The following is a 10,453-nucleotide window of genomic DNA, read 5'->3' as shown; positions in this document are numbered from 1 at the left end:
GTAGGTAAGTTTGAGAAACCGGCTCGAGATACACTTTTTGTTATATTCCATGGAATGCTCTTAACATCCTGATAGCAATGAATATCTTAAGTGCTTTGACACAAAATCCATAGATCATCAACATCCATAATTTTGTTACCTTTGGACAGGCTGGCTTTGTCTTCCCCTGTTTCCAGTCTTTATGCTAAGCTAAGCTAACCAGCTGATGGCCTTATTTCTAACAAACATATACAGCAATCTTAATATCTATGATCAGCTGATCCAAGAGGGTTTTAAATAGTTTATAAAGTTTCAGAAGAACCAAATCTATCAGACAAATGTAGTTAAGTAGAAATGGAAATAGTTAAGTACATTTTTTTTAAGCTACTTTCCCTAAGTTGAGAACTAGTGAAAACTCTACTTCAGTAAGTACATTTAAAAAAACACAAAAAATAACATTCTTTGTTCCTTTTTTTTTAATCCATTGAGGCTTTGTTCAAACTTTACAAGCAGTGTGCAGAGAGGTGGACGAAATACAATTAACATAACACAACAGACAGCTGAGATGTAACATTTAAATTTCCCTGGTTTGTGAAACCACTGCAGCCTAATGTTTAATGATCAGGTATTGTTGATTCTCCAAGTAACTGTCAATACATTTTGTACCAATATACTATAATTCAATAATCAATCCTGAACTTCCCCTTTAAAACACACCAGAGACCCATCATTTTCCCCTCAATTGAAAATTATAAAAAAAATATATATACAGTATTTTACTGATGAAAAAAGAGTGCATTACTTCCACTAGTAATGTGTGCAAGTATGAAACACTTTTTGAACACACCATTCTGAGACAATAAATACTTTTCTTGTCCCCCTGACATATAAAGAAGTGGTAAAAGTTTATTTCTGAGTAAATAGTTTTCTGATCACTTCGAGTCATGACGGCAGGAAGTGCAATCCGTAGAATAAACTAGACTACATTAGAACATACTCATCAGTATTTGATGTGTTTTTATGCGTCTCATCAAGGTGAACCTTAAGTGATCAGATTCTGAAACATTAACAATGTGTACAATGTACTTCCCCAGTTGAATACATGTATTACATTTAGTGAGAGTGACTCTTTCTGTAGAAAATCCAATGGTTGTTCTACTCAGTGTGATTGACAGGAGAGATGATCAGAGGGGCAGAGTTTTTACCACCATTGTTGTTACAGGGACAAAAGAATGGGTAGAGTTTCTCTTTGAAGCAGCAGCCAGTGAAGGAGTAGATCAGAGCTGCAGCATCAACATCATAAAAGGAGACCAGACCCTCCTCATAATCCACAAACACCCCCACCTTCTCAGGCTGAGACTTCAGAGAGAGACGGACTGGAGGACTAGCACCAGCTATGTACTCATTTTCATTCCTCAACGCTATCATCCAGTTACCATCCTGAGGAGACGCTGTGATCTGTCCCTTCCTGTTGATCGACTCTCTGGCCACTCCTAAATCCCAGTCAGTCTTCCCTTTAACCTGAACCTCGTAATAAAATCTTCCTGAAGAGAAACTCTGCTTTGCTAAAACACTGACACAATAATCAAATCTCTCTGGATTGTCTGGGAGATTCTTCCTCACATCACCATCTTTAACTTGTTTTCCATCATCAGACAGGATGAGATCAGGATGTGCTGTATCAGGATCAAGAGTCACCTCCACCTCATACTGCTGGACCCTCTTCAGCTCGAGCAGCTTCTTCATCTGTTTACTGAGCGTCTCCTCCAGCTGAGTCACAGCTCTCCTCACAGTCCCCTCATATGAAGGTGGACGGACCCTGACTTCTGTCCAGTTCTTGGTGGGTGGAGCAGCGTTCAGGGACGTGAAGCTTTGGAGGAGGTGGAGCTGGTCTTCAGAGCGTGACAGCTGCTCCACCTCAGAGCTTCTCTTCTTCAGCTCAGAGATTTCCTGTTCCAGCTCTTTGATGAAGCCTTCAGCCTGTTCCTCTGTCTCTCTCTGCTTCTCTTTGATCGTGTCGATGAGCTCGGCCTGGCTTCTCTCAACAGACTCCTTCAGAGCGGTGAAGACCTGAACACCATCTGCTATCTCTCTGTCTGCTCCTTCCTTACTGAGCTCCACTGAGCGATTCATCTCCTGAATCTTCAGTCGTCTCTTCTGGATCATCTGCTGAGTTTCAGCCTCTGTCTTCCCCAGCTCAGCCTTCTTTCCTTCATATCCTTCTTTCAGAGGAACAACATCATGTGTCTTGTGGTCTAAAACAGTGCAGAGCATGCAGACACACACCTGGTCGGTCTTACAGAACAGCTCCAGCAGTTTATCGTGCTTCACACACATCCTGCCTTCCAGGTTCTCCACAGGGTCGATCAGCTGATGTTTCTTCAGGCCTGGCCTTGTCAGATGAGGCTCCAGGTGAGTCTCACAGTAGGACTCCAGACACACCAGGCAGGACTTCAGGGCCTTCAGTCTGGTTCCAGTGCAGGCGTCACAGGGAACTTCTACTGGTTTGACAACTTGTTGCTCTGAGCTGCTGCTGCTGGCTTTCTGTTGAGCTGACTGTCTGAACTGAGCAGCCATCTCAGAGATGAAAGTGTTGACCAGCAGCTCAGGCCTTGTGTGGAATAACTTTTTACAGTTGGGACACTGATAGGGGACTTTAGTATCCCAGTGTTGAGAGATGCAGGCTTTACAGAAGTTGTGTCCACATGGTATGGCGACTGGATCAGTGAACACATCCAGACAGATGGAGCACAGAAACTGATCTTCAGTCAGCAGACAGCTGGCAGCAGACATGTCTCTCTGAGGACAAAACGTGTGAAAAAAACAAAAACTGTAATGTTTATATTATTTAATCTCTTGTATCTGTTTGCTATAAGTCAAATAGATGGTGATACTGAACTCTGCTGATGTATCATGATGATGCGGAGGGTGAAAGATTGCTCAAATTTGCAGTACACTGTTATTGTTAAATGTTAAACAAATCTCTCTGTTTGTTAATATCATAAATACATCTGGAAAATCATAGCAGCATTCAGTTTAAACTCTAAGAAACACAATGTGTAAGCTCTAATACTGTTGGGGGATTTTGCCATTGTTGAACAGAGGAGTGAAACCTCCTGCTGAGCATCACTGAAGTTAATACTAGTTGTTGTTGTCGTGTGCTGTGCTGAAGCGCAATCATCCTTGTACATTACTGTTTTATATACAGTACTGTATTCACTGTATTTATTATTATCTGTGTATTTATTCTTATTTATACATTTCCCATCTATTTACCTTTATTTTTGTATCATTTATTTTGTACATACTTCTGATAATTGTGTATATAACTGACTGTTTTGCACTCTGGTTAGACCCTCCTTCATTTCGTTACACTGTGCTTGCATTTTGTAATGACAATAGAGTAATCTGATCTAATCTAATCTAAATGTCACTACCCGATCTGCCGCCCTGCCCTATCTGCAGTGCGCATGTGCGAGATGGTCCGCCATATTGCACAACTCCGTACGGCAACCCAACTAGGACACTTGACACAGTGGCATTTGGCAAAGCACACAAAGAAAACTCCGAAAACCGAGAGAGATGAGTTATTGTTATTACAACGTGACTTCACTATTATTTAACAACTCTTTTTATTGGGTTCTTTTATTTGGGGTTAAGTACATTGTCAGAATAAGTGAGACATGGATTTAACTTCTGTTAGACAGCTATATGCTATACATTTTAGCATACATTCACAGTAAATATTTATTCATGTAACGTTCGACAAAGGGAGTCGGAAATAGGCTTCAAGTTCTTGGTGTTTAATAGCTCCTTTGTTCGCACACGGTCACAGGTTACATGTTACAGGTTGCAGGTTCATCAACACTCTGAGCTCTACTCCCTCACTCCCAGACACAAAACAGGGTCAACGTCACGACACCCCAGCCCTCCCCCCTCTGCTCCCCCAACCACAGGCCCGCACACCGACCAGCATTACTGTGCAGCTCCGTGATTGGCAGAGAGACGGGGGACGCTTGAGTGACACACCCAGCACCCTATGCAGGGTCGCTACACTACCCCCCTACTACAAAGTTCCTCGCCCACGAGGGACACATAAAAAACTAGAACAAAAACCTGCAACTAAACACTAACCCACAGCAGCGAGAACGTGTAACACATTTTTCTTTAGTTGAACTAGGAAGGTCTGGGTGGACTACCATCCCTTCCAGTGAGACCAGGGCGCATTCTTGCCCTCTACAGGAACCGAGGGGTCTCACTATAAACTTTAACTACCACACAAAGTCTCTGAACCGACTTGGGGGTCGTGTCTGCCTTCTCGGCAGGGGGGCTGGGGTCAGGGGGACAGGGGGTGCCGGTTCTGGTCCAGGCGGGGGAAAGGGGAAGAAAGTGGGGGGGAACTCAGTCACTGACGGGGGGCTGCTGCTCTGCTCGCCGGGGGACCTGGGTGGGGGTGTCGAGGGGGAGGCCGTGGGCCCCGGTGTCCCTTGGGCATGTGGAGAAGCGACTCCTCTGTAAGGGGCCAACCTGTCTCTGTGGAGCACAACTTTTCTCCCCTTGGGAGGCAGCTGCACTCTGTAGACGACTTCCCCCACCCTCTCCAGTACTCTGCAGGGACCAACCCACTGGCTGTCCAGTTTTGGGCACCGGCCTTTTTTCCGTTGTGGGCTGTAGACCCAGACCAGCACCCCGGCCTGGAAGTGCTGCCCTCTTGTCCTGGTGTCATAGTTCCGCTTCTGTCTCACCCCAGCACTTTTCTGCTGATCGCGGGCAAAAGCGTGAGCGGAATCCAGGCGGTCTTGAAGTCTCCTGGCGTACTCAGGCCCTGGAGGAGTGTCCAGGGAATCTGGCGGTTGACCAAACGCCAAAACAGCAGGGGTGCGAAGCTCTCTCCCTAACATGAGGAGAGCAGGAGAACAGGCTGAGGACTCCTGGACTGCAGAGCGACATGCCATGAGCACAAGGGGCAGATGTTCGTCCCAGTCACGCTGGTGCTGAGACGTGAGGATGGCCAGCTGCTGGCCCATGGTGCGATGGAATCTCTCGACTAGTCCGTCGCTCTGAGGCCGCAAGGGGGAGGTGCGTGTTTTTCGCATGCCCAGTTGTGTGCACATGGAGGCGAACACCCGGGACTCGAAGTTCCTCCCCTGGTCACTGTGCAGGGACTCCGGCACTCCAAACCGGCTGAACATGCCGGCCACCAAAGCATCTGCGACTGTCACTGCTTCCTGATCAGGGAGGGCATACGCCTCTGGCCATTTTGTGAAATAGTCTATGGCAGTGAGGACGTAGCGGTTACCCCTGCTTGACAGAGGCAGAGGCCCCACCACATCAACCGCTACTCTCTCCATTGGGGCCCCCACGGGAAACTGTTGCAGTGGAGCATGGGAACGACCAGGGGGACCCTTACGAGCCATACAAGGGTCACAGCGGCGACAAAAGTCTTCGACATCCCTCCGGCACCGCCCCCAGTAGCAGCCCTGGCGAAGGCGGCGGAGAGTCTTAGTGACGCCAAAGTGCCCGGAGCCTGCCGTTCCATGCATGGCCTTGAGTACCGCCTCTTGCAGACCCTTCGGGACCACCACCTGCCATCTCTTCTCTCCCGTAGCTGGCTCCTTCCACGCACGCTGCAGTACGCCCTGACACAGGCGCAGAGCCTCAAACTGAGACCACAGCCCCTTGGTTGATTTGGAGAACACTGCCACTTCCTCCCACGGTGGCCGCTGCTGCGCCTCGACCCACTGCAGTACAGGCTGTAGGTCTGTGTCCAGCTCTTGCTGTTGCTTCCACTCTGCCACGTCCACTGTCTGGAGCTCCCGGCAAACGACCTCTTTAACTTGACGAGCTGCAGCACAGACGGTGTCCTCCTCCAGCAGCTCCTTTTCACGGGTCTCTCTCTTCTCACAGTAGTGGCATCCGCCGGCGGCACACGGGCGGCGGGAGAGAGCGTCTGCGTTTGTGTGACGCACTCCAGCCCGGTGCTCCACCCTGAAGTCGAAAGCTTGGAGCTCTTCTAACCACCTGGCGACCTGCCCTTCTGGCTCCTTGAATGTCATGAGCCACTGTAATGCAGAGTGATCAGTCCTCACCGTGAACGCCTGGCCACACAGGTAGTATTTAAAGTGCCTGATGGACAGCACCACTGCCAAGAGTTCCCTGCGAGTCACGCAGTACCGTCGCTCGGCTTTGTTGAACGCCCGGCTGAAGTATGCCACCACCCGCTCCCCCTCTGGTGTAGTCTGTGAGAGCACTCCGCCTACGCCCACTCCGCTAGCGTCTGTGTCCAGGGTGAAAGGCAGACTGGGGTTGGCCGGGGCGAGAACCGGGGCTTCACTCAAGGCACGCCGAAGGCTGTCAAACGCTGCTTGACATTGCTCAGACCAGAGGAAATCACTGTCTTTCTGTAGCAGCTGGAACAGGGGTGCAGCAGTGCAAGCAAAACCCCGTACAAACTTCCTATAGTACGAGGCCAGGCCCAGGAAACTCTTCAGCTCCTTCTGGTTGCGAGGATTTGGCCAGTCCGCGACCGCCTGCACTTTCTCTTGTAGGGTGCCGATGCCTTCGCCCCCCACTTTGTGGCCCAGGAAAGTGACCTCTCTCTGCATGAAATGGCACTTCTCTGGGTGTAGCTTCAGGCCAGCGGCTCTGATCCTTTCCAGCACCACTCTTAGAGATCCCAGGGCCGCCTCAAACGAGCCGCCATGCACCAGGATGTCGTCCAGGTAAACCAAGCACTGCTGACGGGGAATACCAGACAGCACCCTGTCCATCAACCGCACAAAGGTGGCAGGGGCATTACAAAGCCCAAAACTGAGGACCTTGAACTGCCATAGTCCCCGGCCGGTGCAGAAAGCAGTTTTTGGCCTGGCCTCTGGGGCCAGAGGGACTTGGTAATACCCACTGCGGAGGTCCAAGGAGGAGAACCACGACGACCCGGAGACCAGGTCCAGGGACTCATCGATGCGGGGAAGTGGGTATGAATCCTTCTTAGTGACCCCGTTCACCGGCCTGTAGTCTGAGCACAGCCGCCAGCCACCTATCTTCTTTGGGACCATGACTACAGGTGCTGCCCACGGGCTGTCGGAGGGCTCGATGATGTCTGCCTGCAGCATGCTCTGCACTGCCTCGTCACAAGCCTGCTGACGAGCCAGGGGAAGTCGGCGAGGGCGACACTTGATGGGGCGCGAGTCCCCTGTGTCAATCTCGTGTTCTACCAGATGAGTTCGGCCCACCTCCCCCTCACTCATGGCGAAACTGCCCTGGAACTCTAGCAGCAGCTGCCACAATTGCTCTTGCTGCTCGGGATTAAGGCCGCCACAGTTCTTCCTCCACACCTCCCATACTGCCGGCTGAGCCTCTTCCACCCCAGTCTGGGGTAACTGGGGAGGGGCTGTGGTCGGGTGGCACAGGCCGGGGGCGACAGGTGTGGAGTTGCCCTGAGTGGGCGTCACCGGGGATAAAGGCAAAGAGGGAGGATTATTTTCCGTTTCCAGGGTACTCACGGGGTGTGTCCCAGCCGGTTCAGCAGGGGTGTGGATACGGGTCATAGTGATCACAGGCCCCCCGTGGAAACTCACTGTGCCTGCCTGAAGGTCCAGGTGGCAACCAGACGCCCTCAAAAAGTCCAAGCCCAGAATACACGGATCCTGTACATCTGCTATCCACACCGGATGCTGCACTTTAACTCCCCCCACCGACACAGTCAGCATGCCTTTTCCTTTCATAGGTGCCAGCTCTCCCGTGACTGTGCGTAGACGCACCGCTGTCGGTTCTAATTGAGTCCCACTGGGCAACACATCTGATCTCACCAGGGTCACTGTCGAGCCTGTGTCCACCAGCGCAGTGCAGGGCACCCCTTCCACAGTGACAGGGACATAACAGGAATCCCCACCACCAGCACGGCCCACCGCGACGACAGGCTCCAAGCCTGTGCTGTCATCTTCTTCAGGAAGGAGTAGAGCCTGGCTCCCCCGGCTGTGCTGTCGGGCTCCTTCCTCGGCTGTCTGTGTTGGTGGCAATACGGCTGTGGTTTGGTTGGTGGGTTTTTGGGCCTGGATCCGCATCTTCCCCTTTATGCGGGCCCCCCGTCGTTTCCCTGGGACCGGCGTGCCTTGGGGCAGTCTCTGGCCAAATGTCCTGGCTGACCACACTCCCAGCAGACCCTGCTACTTGGCCTGCGTGTTGACTGCAGAGTCACAGCCCTTATCAGTTCAGTCATTTCGGCAACCCATGCAGGCTTCTCCTCCTCTCTGCAGCTCCTCACAGCCGGTAGTAACGGCCCTCCGCTGCTCCTAGCAGCTACACTCCACACATTCTCTCTCTCCACAGCCATCTCCAAAGCCGCCTGCAAGGACTGTGGATGCTGCAGCTGTACCTCGACCCTCAAGTCCGCAGGGAGGAGGGCCCTGATGAATTGATCCCGTGCCAGCTCACTCTGCACTCCGGGTGGCATGTGTGCATACGCCCGCCGCGTCAGGCTTTCCACGTCGTTAGCCAACGCCCGCAGCGTCTCCCCAGACTTCCTACAGCGGTTATTTATTTCATTCCGGAGCAGCTCTGACGGGAAACACTGTCCAAACCGCCTCTTCAAAGCCCCCGCTAACGCTTCATAGCTGTGTCGGTCCTCAGGGCTAAGTAGTAGCAGGCATGAAAGAGCCTCGTCTGTGAGGCACAAAGCTAACTGTAGCGCTTTAGTCTCTATTGACCACTCCCCGGCATGTGCTAGCAGTTCAAATTGGGCATGGAAAGCCTCCCAGTCTGACCTACCCGACTATTTGGGTGTTTTCACGGACGCGGCGGCTGCTACTGTTTGCTGGGCGCCGCCATTGTTGTTTACATCCAGAATGTCAATGGCGCGAAACGCCGCTGAGGAAGGAGTCATCCCCGCGACTCTCTCAGGCGCTCTCTCGCCTCCCGTGCACTCTTGAACTCCCTACTCATGTCCTTCGACCACCCGCATGCTCCATCCTCCTCTCCGTCACTATTTTCTTGCTTCACTCCCATCCTGCCGAACTCATCCATCTCCGCTAGCTCACCGGCTAACTCCGTGACGCAGTTACGAGCTCCCGTCAGGATAGACGTCCTTCGTTCGAAAAAGTCACTTCTGACACCAATGTAACGTTCGACAAAGGGAGTCGGAAATAGGCTTCAAGTTCTTGGTGTTTAATAGCTCCTTTGTTCGCACACGGTCACAGGTTACATGTTACAGGTTGCAGGTTCATCAACACTCTGAGCTCTACTCCCTCACTCCCAGACACAAAACAGGGTCAACGTCACGACACCCCAGCCCTCCCCCCTCTGCTCCCCCAACCACAGGCCCGCACACCGACCAGCATTACTGTGCAGCTCCGTGATTGGCAGAGAGACGGGGGACGCTTGAGTGACACACCCAGCACCCTATGCAGGGTCGCTACAGTATGATAGCTGTCTAACAGAAGTTAAATCCATTTCTCACTTATTCTGACAATGTACTTAACCCCAAATAAAAGAACCCAATAAAAAGAGTTTTTAAATAATAGTGAAGTCACGTTGTAATAACAATAACTCATCTCTCGGTTCTTTTTCTGCTTTGCCAAAAGCCACTGTGTCAAGTGTCCTATTAGAGTTGCCGTATGTAGTTGTCAAATATGGCGGACCATCTCGCACATGTGCACTGCAGATAGGGTAGGGCTGCAGATCGGGTAGTGACACTAAACACGTTGTTGAACAGAGGAGTGAAACCTCCTGCTGAGCATCACTGAAGTTAATACTAGTAAAAAACAGTAAACATTATCAGCTTCAAAAGGCAGACAGCAGTTACTACAGAAACAGGTTCAAAGCTCAAGGCTACTTACCACAGTGTGTACAAATTATATAAAATGAAATATCTAATTGTCATGCCTTTTTATAAGCAACACTTTTAACACAACACCAGATCCCCTGCTTTGGACAGTCCAGAACACATCTAATATTTAGATTCTACTTTGTTTAATAGAGTCGATTATAAAGATGTTTTCAAATACAGGAAATATGAAAATTAGCATAAGCTAATGCTAGCTTTGACTGTATGCTCTAACCTAGAGTTTACATTGTAGTTTTATTGTTGGCTGTTGCTAATGTAAATGTTGAGGTTTTTATCTTAACTGACACATTTATATTGTATAATATTCTTTATATGGTAAACTGATGTAATACAGTCAGATTCTGATTTTAATCCAACTTTGACTAAATATTTAGTAAGTGATGTGTCTGTAGTGTACTCACCAGTGTTTGCAGAGTCCTGCTGTGTTGTTGATAAAAAGCTTCTGGATTCAGTTGAGTGTTTCTTCAGAGAAACAGAGACTTGTCTCGGCTGCTGCTCTGCTGTCGCTCAGACAAACTTCAACTTTGATTTCTGGGAAATGGAAACTCTTCTCTGACAGTGTGGTCCCACCTCTCAGTGGCAGTTTGCAAAGAGGAAGTGGAAGAAGAACTATTGAGGCTTGTTATTTAACTT

The 10,453-nt window shown here is 50.1% G+C and overlaps 1 protein-coding gene across 1 annotated transcript; it reads right to left on the bottom strand.

Annotated features, from left to right (window-relative positions):
* Positions 1 to 437: 437 nt before the first annotated feature.
* On the bottom strand, positions 438 to 10,354 carry LOC117470555 (E3 ubiquitin-protein ligase TRIM39-like). Its single transcript, XM_034115379.1, has 2 exons — positions 10,222 to 10,354; positions 438 to 2,778 (listed from the first exon to the last, which is right to left on the bottom strand). Exon 2 carries the CDS (start codon positions 2,770 to 2,772, stop codon positions 1,135 to 1,137), a length of 1,638 nt encoding a protein of 545 aa, XP_033971270.1. The 5' UTR covers positions 2,773 to 2,778; positions 10,222 to 10,354; the 3' UTR covers positions 438 to 1,134.
* Positions 10,355 to 10,453: the final 99 nt, after the last annotated feature.

Source organism: Trematomus bernacchii, unplaced genomic scaffold (genome assembly GCF_902827165.1).
Source record: "Trematomus bernacchii unplaced genomic scaffold, fTreBer1.1, whole genome shotgun sequence".
Classification (NCBI taxonomy): Eukaryota; Metazoa; Chordata; class Actinopteri; order Perciformes; family Nototheniidae; genus Trematomus; species Trematomus bernacchii.
Note: the sequence above shows the minus strand (reverse complement) of the source record. Positions and strands in the feature narration are given on the sequence as shown.